The 15,106-nt window shown below is 43.0% G+C and overlaps 1 protein-coding gene across 7 annotated transcripts in view; it reads left to right on the forward strand.

Annotated features, from left to right (window-relative positions):
* The first annotated feature begins 314 nt into the window (after positions 1 to 314).
* Positions 315 to 15,106, forward strand: part of LOC132816659 (gamma-glutamylaminecyclotransferase-like) — a 39,719-nt gene continuing 24,927 nt past the window's right edge. The window contains exons 1-2 of one of the 7 annotated variants that reach the window (XM_060826507.1): positions 351 to 390; positions 1,367 to 1,411. Coding sequence is in view for 2 of the 7 variants with exons in the window: in XM_060826503.1 (XP_060682486.1) it covers positions 13,030 to 13,120 (91 nt within the window). In the remaining 5 variants the exon portion in view is untranslated. The other 6 variants (XM_060826503.1, XM_060826509.1, XM_060826502.1 and 3 more) reach the window with 6 other exon arrangements.

Consider the following 15,106-nt stretch of genomic DNA (forward strand, 5'->3'; position numbering starts at 1 on the left):
CAAGTATACATGATCCACATTATTAGCTCAACCCCACTAATTATTTTAAACACAAGAACAGGAAAAGAAATAGGCCATTCAGTTCAACAATTGACATAGATGACAGCTGACCATCTATCTGTACATGATTTTTCTCCAACATCTCGGTATCCTGAAAGATCACACATTTTGCAGAAGATTTTTGTTTTGAATTCTTACAGACAATTCATAAGAAACACTGAATTATTTCCCCATTGACAAGGAGTGGTAGCCTTATTTGCAACACCCTGTGTAATATGAGACTGTCATAATGACACGGATGGTGTCTGTGTCATAGGATTCATTAGGTGATTCATTTTCTCCTCTGGTTTGAGTCAGTACAAGCAAAACCTGTCGCTCCGAGAAACTGCTGTGAGTGTGATGTGTTATTTATACAATTGTTTGTTTATATAATTGGTAAAGATATTGGAGCTCTTTAGAATGAAACATGTTCTACCTGGTCAGGGGGCTAGATAGGAAATTAGTAAGCAGTATCTCAAAAATTGTTAGAATACTCCCGATGCATCATGCAAGTGTGTACAGGAACAGGAAGGTAAGTTGGATCAATGCGTGACTGGGCAGATGGTGCCGGAAGGAGGGCCTTAGATTCCTGGGACATTGGGACAGGCTCTAAGGGAGATGGGACCTGCACAAGCTGAATGGTTTGCACCTGAAGAAAGTTAGAACTGAATTCTCTGCGCTACCTGATAGGGTGAATACAGTGCAAAGAAGAGGTAGTTCAGATACCAATAAGGTATATTCCATCTAAGGCATGTTATAAAAAGATAGCTCAAGCAAGTCCGAGTTCCTGGGATGACAGGATATAGAAATTAAATAAATGTGCTTGTATCTGATGCTAAGTATTAAATCCAGTTGAGAACAAGGCTGGTTATAGAAGATTCAGAGAGGTGGTGAAGCAAAGAGGCTGTATGAATAATAAAAGGGGTGGTAAACGGAGGAGTGAGGCTGATTAAGGATCAGAAAGGGGATTTGTATAAGGAAGCAAGAGATACAATTGAGGTATGAAATTCACTTTGCATCTGTCTTTATCAAGTGTGACAACGCTATGACTTTCAAGAGGTATATTTTGTTCCTGGGTTGTTTTTGTGAAGAAAGGGTGAGAGAGAGTTATCAAGTAGTCTACTCAGAGCCACTGGAGTAAACAATTTGTGACGCCTTCGGTTTTTTAAAAATTTGGATCAATAGAAGTAGCCTGAATGGGTGAGGTCAAGCTCCTACAGAGCCAGGGTTTTTTAGGTTTAGTTTCTCAGTTGTATTTGCTGAGGTTGAAGATAGGATTTGGAAGCTGCAGTACATCTCTCTCTGCTACTCTCTCTCTCTGTTTCAGAGTTTTCTCTTGATGTCCAACCCCTCCCAGACTGGAAAATTGCCTGTGAGACAATCCATTTTATTGAATTTGCTGAAGAGTGTTTTATACAATGTTACTATATTGGAGTAGTTACGGTTTAGTAGTTAAATAATCTATCATTCTGTTCATTTTTCCAGCAGAGCACAGTTATTCCAATTTCTATTTTCCTTTTGTTGTTTCTAACTGTAGTGTTTGAATAAATTGTTTTGCTTAACACAAAACTGGCTTGACCAGTGGAATTTCATCCGGGACACGTGTGTGTGTGTGTGTGTGTGTGTGTGTGGGGGGGGGGGGGGGGTTGGTGCACAACACTCGGTCATGAGAAGGATTTGCAATTAGGAGAAGGAATTACATTGGCTGTCTGTAGTTGAAATTCACAAAACATTAGATAGATCCCAGGACACTGACGGAAATTGTGGAGGTCTTGGCGATAATTTAGTTCAGTCTTTTTATACACGGGAGAGATGAGAATATTATGTTTTTGTTCAAAAATGGTGTAAGGATTAGCGAAGCAAATACAAATCGGTCAGCATAACTTCGATGGTTGGGAAACTTCTAGAACAATAATTCAGGACAAATACGTGTTAACTGGTAAAAGCCAGTTTCTAAGTGAAGGTCATATTCTCCTAACTTGCTGGAGGTTTTGGAAGTGGAGACGATTGAGGTGTGAAGGGATTTTCAAAAGCCACTCGGTACAGTGTGAGACAAAACTTGTGAGCAAAGTTAGATCTCATGAGGTAAAAGGGACAGTAGGAATGTGGATTCAAAATTAACTGAGTGATGGGAATTAAGATTAGAGTGGTGTTGGAAAAGGGCAGCATCCGAGGAGTAGGAAAATTGCGTTTTGGGCAAAAGCCCTTCATCAGGAATGAGGCTGGGAGCCTCGGTGGTGGAGAGATAAATGAGAGAGGGGGTAACTGAGAATGCAATAGGTGGATGGAGGTGGGGTAAAGGTGATAGGTCAGAGAGGAGGGTGGAGCGGATAGGTGCGAAAGAAGATTGACAGGTGGGACAGGTCATGAGGACGGTTCTGAGCTGGAAGTAGTGTGGCGGGAGGAGAAGTGAGGAAACTGGTGAAGTCCAGTTTGGTGAAGTTCACATTGATGCCCTGGGGATGGAGGGTCCTGAGATGGAAGATGAGGTGTTCTTCCTCCAGGTGTTGGGTGTTGAGGGAATGGTGCTGGAGGTGACTTCTATAAGGGCACCCCTCAGAGTCTGACCCTCCAGGGAAAATAGTCCTGCCTACTCAGCCTCTCCCTATTGTTCAAACCCTCCAATACCACCAACAGCCTTGTACATCTTTTCTGAACCCGTTCAAGTTTCACAACATCCTTCCTATGGAAGGGAGACAATTGCAAGCAATATTCCAAACGTGGCCTAACCAATGTCCTGTACAGCCGCAACATGGCCTCTCAACTCCTGTACTGAAGTCAATAGAGACAAAATGTTCTCGCTGGTGAAAAAAATCCAGAAAGAGAGGATACAGTCATAAACTAATTAGTAAAAGTGATATGAGGAAAAGCATTTTCATGCAGTGAGTGGTTGCCATCCAGAATGCACTGATGTGCTGGAGGTAGGTACAATCGAGAAATTCCAAAGGAAACCAATTTGTTATTTGAAAAGGAATAACTTGCAGGGTAATGGGGGAGATGGTACATTAGGTGAAATGCATATTTGAAGAGCTGGTGCAGACAAGATGGGCTAAATAGCCTTCTCCCTTACAGTAACAATTATGTGACTCTTATTACGTTGAAAATTTATGTGGATGCAATTTGTGTTGACTCAATTTTATTCCTGATGAAGGGCTTTTGCTCGAAACGTTGATTTTACTGCTCCTCGGATGCTGCCTGAACTGCTGTGCTGTTCCAGCACCACTAATCCAGAATCAAGTTTTTTCTCGTTAACGTCACCTAAGGTCTATTACAAATATCACTGCCAAACCCGGTTGGAAATATTCCTGGTAGTTTAATCCTTTCTGTAGACCACCTCCAACTTTGTGCTGCACTTCAGCATTAATCAAAAAAACAGACCTTCCTTATCCAAATGCATGATTCTTGATTGTCACCCTTCACCCGCCTTTATCTCCAGCATCACTTGCATGGGTTTTCTCTGAAACAAAAACAAAAATTGGATAGAGCTATAAAGGACAGCTCTGCTATCTCTCCAACAATACCACTAGACCTGCTGAGGTTTTCCAGCAGTTGCTGTTTTTGTTTCAGACTTCCAGCATCCGCAGTTCTTTGGAATTTCTTTTTACTGAAAGTTTTTTCTGGGGTGTGTCTCAGCAATGAACAAGAAATTTCTGTTTAATTCATAGTGACTCCGAGGCAATCAGGGTAGTTGTCACCCAAATAGAACAGCACAGGAACAGGCCCATCGGCCCACAATGTTGTGGCGAGCATGACACCAAATTAAACTGCCTGCCCATGATCCATATCCCTTCATCCCTTGCATATTCTGCCAGTGTGGCAGAAGGCAAAGAGTGGGGATAAAAGAGACCTTCTCGAAATGGAAACCAGTGAAAAGTGATGTTCCACAAGAGTCAGTGTTGGGGCCACAATCGTTCACTTCATGCATTAATGATCTGAATAAAGGAAATGAGAGCATTCTGTCTTAGTTTGCAGATGATACAAAGATAGGTAGAGGGATAGAAAGTATTGAGGAGGTGGGAAGGCTGCAGAAGGATTTGGAAGGTTCGGAGAGTGGGTAAAGAAGTGGCAGATGGAGTACAACATAGGAAAGCGTGCGGTCATGCACTTTGGTAGGAAGTGTAGAATGGGGAGAAAATACAGAAATCTGAAGTGCAAACGGACTTGTCCAGGATTCTCTCAACTTGCAAGTTGAGTCAGTAGCTAGGAAGGCAAATACAATGTTGTCATTCATCATGATGACTAGAATATAAAAGCAATTTTGGGCGTTGTACTTCAGGAAGGAGCAGGTCACAGAGGAGGTTCACAGGAATGAACAGCTTAACATACGAGGAATGATTGACTCCGGGACTATACTCGATGGAGTTTAGAAGGAAGAGCAGGGGAATTTGATTGAAACTTAGAGTAGTGTAGCCTGATCAGAGTGGACGTTGGGAAGATGTTTCCATTGGTAGCAGAGATGAGAACCTGAGGGCACAGACTTAGAGTAAAGGGAAGACCCTTTAGACCAAAGATAAGGAGAAACTTATTTAGCCAGAGAGTGGTGAGTCTGTGGAATTCACTGCTACAGAAGGCTGTAGAGGCCAGGTCGTTGGGTATATTTAAAACAGCGATAGATGTGTTCTTGATTGCCAAGGGAATCAAAGGTTATAGAGAAAAAAACAGGAAAAACCTATCCGCTGTGATTGAATAGCGGGGCAAACTTGATGGGCTGAAAGAAGCAGAAATTCGGCCAATGTCTTAAGGGTCTTATTCATGTTCTTACCTAAAAGTCCCTTAAACAATCCTACCCTATCTGCGCCCACCACCAGCCGGGCAGTGGGTACCTGACTCCTGGTGCTACTATGTATAAAAAGCTTGCCACTCTCAGTGGGTGGCATGGTGGCAACCACTGCTGCCTCACAGCGCCAGAGACCCAGGTTCAATTCCTGCCTCGGGCAACTGTCTGCATGGAGTTTGCACATTCTCCCCGTGTGTGCGTGGGTTTCTTCTGGGTGCTCCGGTTTCCTCCTACAATCCAAAAATGTGAATTGGCCATGCTAAGTTGCCCATAGTGTTAGGTGAAGGGGTGAAAGTAGGGGAATGGCTCTGGGTGGGCTGCTCTTCTGAGGGTTGGTCTATTCCTGAGATGCTGCCTAACCTGCTGTGCTTTAACCAGCAACACATTTTCAGCTGAGGGTTGGTGTGGACTTGTTGGGCCGAAGGGCCTGTTTCCACACTGTAAGTAATCTAATCTCATTTCAAATGCATAGCTGCTTAGTTTCCAAATAGCAATGCAAACCTTGGTGTAATTATAATGACCCTGGGACGGCTCAGGGAGGGAGGAAAAGAATGCAATGGATTAATTATTAAAAGCAGATCCTAGATCTCCTCCCACTCTTTGACGTTCAAGACTAACTGCACAACCCTTGGTGCAATTATAATCAGTAGGACGGCTCAGGGCGGGGGAAAATAATGCAATAGATTAGCTTTTAAAACGGATCTAAAATCTCCTCCCACTGTTTGACGTTCAATTGTGTCGTTTCCCTGTGTCATTCTCTGCAGTTTCCGCTTCTACTGAAGCGGCGACCTTTGCAGGAGTGAATCTTTAAAAATTGTTGCTGTAAGTTTTTGCTGCAGTACTGTTGCAGAGCTTCCAGTTTTGCAAATCTCCCTCAAAGTCAGGGGCGGCTTGGCTTTTACCCAGCAGTACGGGAGACCTGCCTGCAACATCCTCAAATAGGTTTGTTCATGTGGCCAATTTCAAACGCTAGCATTTGAGAGAGACCGGATAAGCCGGACGTACTGGGAAAGCGGTGTAATGGTCTAATGGGATAGCACAGGTACTGTGGGGCTGAATGGCTTGCTTTTGCTCTGAGATTCTGATGGACTTGCATTTCCATAGCATCCTTCATTTGTATAGTACCTTTGGTCATCTCCGCATACCTCAAACTGTTACAGCCAATTGTCTTGTTGTAACAATGTGTGACACCTTAGGCATTTGGAAACTAGTCTAGGAAACTGCAGCAAAGTCTTACAAGGTGATGACCGCCTCAGTTAAAAAAGAAATACAACTTTGGGGATGCAGGGTTTGAGTTATAAAAATAAATCTGGGAGTTTTTTCACTGGAGTGTTGCAGGTTGAGGGGTGACCTTAAAGAGACCTTTGTAAAATCATGAGGGGCATAGATAAGGTGAATAGCAAATGTCTTTTTTCTTGGGGTGAGGGAGTTCAAACCTAACGGGCATTTTTTTAAGGTGAGGAGGAAGATTTGAGAAGAACAGGAAGGGTAATTTTTTTTATGCAGAGAGCAGTTTGTGTACAGAGAACTGCAAAAGAAGTGGTGGATGCAGGTACAGTTACAACATGTAAAAGACATCCGAGTAAGTTTATGAATAGGAAAGGTTTGGAGGGATATGACTTAAATGCAGGCAGCTAGGACTAGTTTAGTTTGGGAACGTGGTGGGCGCGGACTAGTTGGACCAGAGAGCCTGTTTCCATGCTGTGAGTCTGACTGTGACCAGGAGAAAGTGAGGACTGCAGATGCTGGAGATCAGAGTCGGGTCTGTAGTGCTGGAAAAGCGCAGCAGGCCAGGCATCATCTGAGGAACAAGAGAATCGATGTTTCGGGCATAAGCCCTGTTTTTCCAGCACTACATGCTTGACTATGACTGTGACCATCCTGGAATGTCCCATAGAGGACATAGGTTTAGGGTGAGAGGGGAAAGATATAATAGAGGCCCAAGGGGTGGTATGTGTATGGACTGAGCTGCCAGAGGAAGTGGTGGAGGCTAGTATAATTGCAACATTTAAAAGGCATCTAATGGGTATATGAATAGGAAGAACGAGTTGGACCAAAGGGTCTGTTTCCGTGCTGTACACCTGTACGACACTATAATGTGCTTCACAGCCAGTTGATACAAAGCAACTGTTGTAACTTGTCAGGAAGGAAAAGCAACGGCCAGTTTGTGTACAGTAAGGGTCCACAAACAGCAAATAGATCATGACTACATAATCTGGTTGAATGATAAATAGTGGCCAGGGCAGCCTTTGTGTGGAGCCGCAGAAGATGGGGGAGATATTATACAAGTATTTTGCATCGGTGTTTACTGTGGAGAAGGATGTGGAAGATATATAATGTGGGCAAATAGATGGTGGCATCTTGAAAAATGTCCATATTACAAAGGAGGAAGTGCTGGATGTCTTGAAACGCATAAAAGTGGATAAATCCCCAGGACCTGATCAGGTGTACCCGAGAACTCTGTGGGAAGCTAGAGAAGAGATTGCTGGGCCCCTTGCTGAGATATTTGTATCATCGATAGTCACAGGTGAGATGCCGGAAGATTGGAGGTTGGCTAACGATGCTACTATGTAAGAAGGGTGGTAAGGACAAGCCAGTGGGCCTGATGTCGATGGTGGACAAGTTGTTGGAGGGAATCCTGAGGGACAGGATGTACATGTATTTGGAAAGGCAAGGACTGATTCGGGATAGGCAACATGGCTTTGTGTGTGGGAAATCATGTCTCACAAACTTGATTGACATTTTTGAAAAAGTAACAAATAGGATTGATGAGGGCAGAGCAGTAGACATGATCTATATGGACTTCAGTAAGGTGTTTGACAAGGTTCCCCATGGGAGACCGATTAGCAAGGTTAGATCTCATGGAATACAGGGAGAACTAGCTCAAAGGTAGAAGACAGAGGTGGTGGTTGAGGGTTGCTTTTCAGACTGGAGACCTTGTGACCAGTGGAGTGCCACAAGGATCGGTGCTGGACCCACTACTTTTCATCATTTATGTAAATGATTTGGATGTGAGCATAAGAGGTACAGTTAGTACCTCTTGCAGATGACACCAAAATTGGAGGTGTAGTGGATAGTGAAGAAGGTTATCTCAAATTGCAATAGGATCTTGATCAGATGGGCCAATGGGCTGAGGGATGGTAGATGGAGTTTAATTTAGATAAATGCGAGGTGCTGCATTTTGGAAAAGCAAATCTTAGCAGGACTTATACACTTAATGGTAAGGTCCTAGGGAGTGTTGCTGAACAAAGAGACCTTGGAGTGCAGGTTCATAGCTCCTTGAAAGTAGAGTTGCAGGTAAATAGGATAATGAAGAAGGCGTTTGGTATACTTTCCTTTATTGGTCAGAATTTTGAGTACTGGAGTTGGGAGGTCATGTTGCAGCTGTACAGGACACTGGTTGGGCCACTGTTGGAATATTGCGTGCAATTCTGGTCTCCTTCCTATTGGAAGGGTGAGTAGGAAAGATATAAAAGAGACTTAAGGGGCAACGTTTTCACACACAGGGTGGTATGTGCATGGAATGAGCTGCCAGAGGAAGTGGTGGAGGCTGGTACAATTGCAACATTTAAAAGGCATCTGGATGCGTATACGAATAGGAAGGGTTTGGAGGGATATGGGCTGGGTGCTGGCAGGTGGGGCTAGATTGGGTTGGGATATCTGGTCAGCATGGACGGGTTGGACCGAAGGGTCTGTTTCCATGCGGTACGTCTCTATGACTGTATGACTACCAATTTCCTTGAGAGATCAGATTTACCCTCCCAATCAGTGCTGTTGATATACAGACAATACATCGACTGCAGCAGTTCCAGAAGGCTCACTGTTGCCACCTCCTGGAAGACCATGCTGGATGTAGTAATGAACAAATGAGAAGATTACAGAACATTGGTTCAGCACCCCATTTGAACGTTGGGACACTTGACAGTGCAGCATTCTCTTGGTATTGTAGTTGATATAATGCTTCAATCTGAGATAACCTATAACATTATTGTTAACCTTGAGTGTAAGATATCTTAATGAAATCATCATAGGAAATGATGTAATATCATGTGGAGGATTTTGTCTCCAATACAGAATTTGGTATGGTACAGCAATGCAGTTATACCTAATAACTTCAGAAACTAGGTGAGAGTTATGTGGTATTGAAGGATCCGACAAATAGTTTTTAACAATCGGTTATTATGTACAATTACTACATTCACAGGCATAGAAGTGTCTGGGATAGGAGTTCTTATTTCTCTCTTTATCTAAATTTTTCTGCAAAAGAGTTTTTACTGACAAACCTATACTAGGTACCTTTATACCTAAGATGATGCTGTAAGTGACGACTTGTAAAATTTTCACTGTACTCATTTGATGATAAAGCTAATTCAATCCAATTAATTCAATTAAAGCTATTTGATTATGCAAACAAGCAAAGAATGTAAATAAAATGAGGATTAAAGTTAGATTACAAGGGAGAACTAGCTGGAAATATAAAAACAGATTGTAAGAGTTTGTACAAATTCTTAAAAAAGACAAGTTAATAAAGTGAGTGTCAGTCCTGTAGAAAGTGAGTCTGGAGTATTAATGATGGGAAAAAAATTGCAGTTGAATTGAACAGATATTTGCATCAGTCTTCAATATGGTGGATGCAAGTAAGATTGCAGAAGCAGCTATGAAGCAGGAAATGGAAAGGAGGGAGGAACATGGGGGAAACTACAATCACCCAGAGAACTAATACTGACTGAGTTGTTGGAGCTGCACACTGTTAAAGCCCAGACTCCTGATAGACTTTATTCTAGAGTCTTAAATGGCTTGAGTGAGGGGAGCTGAAAATGTGTCGCTGGAAAAGCACAGCAGGTCAGGCAGCATCCAAGGAACAGGAAATTCGACATTTCGGGCATAAGCCCTTCATCAGGATTCCTGATGAAGGGCTTATGCCTGAAAAGTCGAATTTCCTGTTCCTTAGATGCTGCCTGACCTGCTGCGCTTTTCCAGCAACACATTTTCAGCTCTGATCTCTAGCATCTGCAGACCTCACTTTCTCCTTGAGTGAGGGGACTAAAGGAATGGTTTGCTAAATTAGTTACTTGATGTGTAATATAGAACCACGTTTTTGTTTGCACAGCTGGAATTCAGTAAAGGATGTTATAGAGGTTCATAAAATCACGAGGGGCATGGATAGGATAAATAGACAAGGTCTTTTCCCTGGGGTAGGGAAGTCCAGAACTAGAGGGCATAGGTCCCTTTTTAAATTTTTCCTCTCTCACCCTAAACCTAAGGGGTACCTTTTTCACACAGAGGGTGGTACATGTATGGAATGAGCTGCCAGAGGAAGTGGTGGAGGTTGGTACAATTACAACATTTAAGAGGCATTTGGATGGGTATATGAATAGGAAGGGTTTAAAGGGACATGGGACAAGTGCTGGCAAATGGGATTAGATTAAGTTTGGAATTTTGGTTGGGATGGGCGTGTTGGACCGAAGGATGTGTTTCCATGCTGTATAGCTGTATGACTAATTCCATAATAAGGTCCATGATTATGCCTTAAAAACTCTGTACTATCCACCTTAAGTTGTGTATCCCTGACTTTCTGTCAGTCTAAACCTTTAAACTGCTGTTTGCACTGTTTTTACTTCCTTTAATACTGTCCAGGTGGTGTGACACTGTAACTTTGTATTGACTGACAGGAACAGCGTGTACCAACTGGTGGCTTTGCATTGCAGCCTTTTCATTTTATTCCCTTTGTTTAATTAACGAAAGGAAATTTTCAAAAATTACTTGTCTTGAACAAACTTGTCGTCTTGATGGGCAAAAGTGAGGACTGAAGGTGCTGGAAATAGGAGTCTAGGTTAGAGTGGTGCTGGAAAAGCAAAGCCGGTCAGGCAGCATCCGAGGAGCAGGAAAATCGATATTTCGGGCAAAAGCCCTTCATCAGGATTGGTCAATGCCCTATCGATGGATCAGTACAGTTATCCATAATCTCAGAAACTGGTGCTTCTAATTGCTTAAATTTTTCTGGTGGCTAAAGGTGTTATTTGTTTGTACTTCAATTTAGTTTTTCAGCTTTCTATCACAAAGATATTGGAGTGTTTAGAGATGGTCACCACTGCTTGTCATTTTGCTTCCCAAAGTATTTGACCTGATACAATAATGTGTATATTATCTCGCACTAGAAATGAGGCAGTGATCAAGCGATATTGAAGGATGTCAATAGATATTAGAACTAGTTATTAGATACAGCATTGCCCTGGGAAATATACAGTTATTTGAGTACAACAGGTTTTTTTTAATAGTGTATGTCAAATGCTCCAAATTAAAATGGAATCGCACCTTTATACCATCAGGTTGCACAATATGATATTTAATTTTTGTGGGTTTCTGATCACAGTTACCTAATGTAGGCAGTCAACAATTTGTCGTAATTTTTTTGATAATTTAATGAGTGTTAAGCAGCAGTTTAGATATGATCCATTACTTAAAGTGCACTAATGTTCTTCAGGGAAGGAAATCTGTCATCCTCACGTGGTCTGGCCAGCATGTGACTCCAGACCCTCAGCAATGTGGTTGACTCTCAGTTGCCCCCTGAAATGGCCTAGCAAGCTACTCCGTTGGACCAATTGACCCACAGCAGGTGGACTGCACCGGTTCATGAGGGCAGCTCACCACCACCTTCTCAAGGGCAACTGGGGATGGGTGATAAAGCTAGCGTCACCCACATACCAGAAAAAAATGAATGAATAATAAAAAATAACAACAAAATTCTTGTGGCTCTGTGGTAGTGACCCTACCTCAGAACTAGAAGGCCCAGGTTTAAGTCCTACCTGCTCCAGAGGTGTTTCATGAAACGCCTGAACAGGTTGTTTGAAAATATCTGCAAACATGAAAACTGGGAATGGTTCATTGGTACCAGCAGACTAATAGGCTGTGGGCGATGAATCTATTGGAGGAGAAAGTGAGGTCTGCAGATGCTGGAGATCAGAGCTGAAAATGTGTTGCTGGAAAAGCGCAGCAGGTCAGGCAGCATCCAAGGAACAGGAAATTCGACGTTTCGGGCATAAGCCCAAAATGTGTTGCTGGAAAAGCGCAGCAGGTCAGGCAGCATCCAAGGAACAGGAAATTCGACGTTTCGGGCATAAGCCCTTCATCAGGATGAAGGGCTTATGCCCAAAACGTCGAATTTCCTGTTCCTTGGATGCTGCCTGACCTGCTGCGCTTTTCCAGCAACACATTTTCAGCGATGAATCTATTGGCCTCATTAAAATTGTGAAGGCAGCATGCTATTCTCTAATTGGAGAGCACCTCCTCTTCTGGTCCATTCTCCATCTGGAGCCAACAGCCCTGTGAGAGCTAGCTGTTGAGGATTTCTTGTGTGATGAGAATCCACCTCTGTCCCTTTCATGCAGCAGTGTCATGAGCATGTCTCTTTAATGGTACACGAACCACAATGTGATCTCGCCCTCCCCTCCCCCTCTTCACAGCAAGATGAAGCCAAAGTAAGATGTTTATTAAATGAAGTTAATGTTTTCCTTACCTCAGCAGACTTTGTAAATGTTCCCTGACAGTGCACTGATACCAAGAACATTACACCATGAGTGCAACCTCCTATCCACTTGCCCGAGTTGCTGGCTAAACTCCAAGTCACTAGGGACTGCAAGTAAATTGTATCTCGTCCCCGAAGATGAGATTACGAATTCTGATCACCTTTCGTACTGTAGCTAGGAAAATGTTTTTTAGCTATGTCTTGATTTATTGCTGTGTAGGGTATGGGGCTGGGGAGAAGGTAGCAAAGAGTACAATAGGTGAATGGGGTGGGGATTGAGGTGGTAGGTCAGAGGGGAGGCTGGAGTGGATAGGTGGGAAGGGAGATTGGCAGGTAGAACAAGTCATGAGGATGGTGCTGAGCTGGAAGTTTGGAACTGGGGAAACTTGGGGGGAAATGAGGAAACTGGTGAAGTTCACGTGCAACATTTTAGATACTCATCGAGATGCTTCTTAAATGTTGCGAGAGTACCTGCCTGCACCACTCTCTTTAAATAACTAAATATTAAGATAAAATATACATGACTATTAGAAATAGGAGCAAGAGTAGGCCACTCAGCCCCTTAATGTATGCTATACCGTTCAATAGGGTTATGGTTGGTATAGCATTACTTTTATTTACTGATAATTTTCAAATCATTTTCTCAATAGATTTGAAGTTCACAGTGATCGCCAGTCCTTTGGTGTTCATGTTTTCTCTACGAAGTGCACTGGGCATCATTATACGCATTCCGAACTACTGTTGGCAAAGGAAGGTAGATCCTACCATCAGGAGATTTGGTAAAACTCTATCTTATAGGAATGACCGGTTTTGTAGATCGAATACACAAGGGACGATCATATTACAAATTGATCTCCCTCATGGGGAAACCCTATTTTTCTGTGAAATATATCTGTCTATTTTGCCTTCCCAACCCGGTCCTGGTCAGAGTGACCATTTGGGATTGGGTTGGTGCACTGTGGTAGAACCTGGCTGACCTGTGCTTAACATGTCGAATTTATTTACTTGAAGAGCTGGCTTCTTGTGATTTGAGTTGTGCTACGTGAAAGGTCAATAAAACAGATTCAAAAGTAACTTTCAGAAGAGAATTGAATATAAGTTTGCAAATGAGGACAATGATGGGGCTAACGGGAAACTGTAATGAACTGGGAATATTTCAGCAGCTCTTTCAAAGAGCTAGTACAGTCTGGATGGGGTGAATGTCCTCCTTTTGTGTTGGAAGACTCTGAGAGGATATCTGTTCATGGGAGCTTTTTAAACAGGGCTCTGTTACAACCCAGCCAAGTCCTGCCTGTGAAGAATAGAAGGGTGGTTTCGGAGAAGTGATTTTGTCTTATGTCAAGTCGCAATGTGGAGACCACAGGAAGCCTAACTCTGCTGGGAAGAAAGGGGCAAAAGCTAGAGCAGCTTCAAAGGAAAGGACAGGATATAATCCCACGAGTCTGCTCCACTCCAGTAACGTTTTCATGAAGGTTAACCTTCAAAGAGCAGTGACCTTCAGTATAGCTTCACTCATACCCACTGAACTCTGGTGTAATGTTTAGTGTGGTTTGTTTTCTCACCTGTTTCCTGAACATTCTGAAAAAATTACGTCCGTTACTGTTTTGCCAAGTGAAGGGATTGGATTGGGGTCTGCAAATGGCAGTGTATCTCTGACCCTGTGGTTTGTGCTTCAAGTCCTCTGCTGTTCAATGGCTTGTCTATTTTCACACAGATTTTACAACACAGAAACAGACCTTTCAGTCCGTACAGACTGTGCTGGTGTTTATTCTTTATGCAAGGCCCCCTCCCCACTTCTTTACCCCAGTTTATCAATATAAGCCTCTGTTCTTTTCTGCCTTATGCTCATGCAGCATTCCCTTACATGTATTAGAACTGACCAGCCATATTAGAACAGTGTGCACATTCCCCCGTTCTGAGTAAAGAGGTTTCTTCAGAATTCCCTATTGGATTTATCAATAATTATTACATGTTTATGACCTCGAAGTTATGAATTCTCTCCTAAAGAATTGCACTAACTTCGCTGAACTTGAAATCCTTGAACATCCACTACTGCACTGACTCAGGACTATATGGAGTTTAGTAATATCCTCCTTTTGTGGTACCAAGTAATCTCCTCTGAGTGCTGTCTAGGTACAGCAGCACGGTGGTTCAGTGGTTAGCACTGCTGCCTCACAGCACCAGGTTCGATCCCAGCCTTGGGCAATGGTGTTTGCATGTTGCCCCCATGTTCTGTGTGGCCTTTCTCCTACAGTCACAAAGATGTGCGGGTTCGGTGGATTACCGGTGGGAATTACAGGGTTAGGGTAGGATGGTTGGTATGGCCTTGATGGGCTGAATGGCCTGCTGTGTAGGTGTTGTATTCTAATGGTGGAATATCCTTTCAGCAACGCTAGAGCAGGTTCACAGCTGATTGGCCCAGTCACGGGTGGCTAATTCAGAATTGTATTGTTACAATTTTTTTTAAGTGTCTGTTCCCCCTTGTTCCAGGGGCAAATGAGTGATGGGGATAGGGGGAGCATTTATTAATGAATACTGAGCAGCTGTCTTTATTTATTTGAATAAAATAATTACCATCACCCTGTTCTTTTCCCTGTAGCCTCACAAAATCTTTCTTTTGAAGTATTTTTCCAGTTCCATGATTAAATCGAACCCGGGTTCAATTCCCAACTCAGGCGACTGGCTGTGTGGAGTTTGCACATTCTCCCCGTATCTGCGTGGGTTTCCTCCGGGTGCTCCGGTTTCCCCCCTCACTCCAAAAATGT

This window comes from Hemiscyllium ocellatum, chromosome 6 (genome assembly GCF_020745735.1).
Source record: "Hemiscyllium ocellatum isolate sHemOce1 chromosome 6, sHemOce1.pat.X.cur, whole genome shotgun sequence".
In the NCBI taxonomy this organism is placed as follows: Eukaryota; Metazoa; Chordata; class Chondrichthyes; order Orectolobiformes; family Hemiscylliidae; genus Hemiscyllium; species Hemiscyllium ocellatum.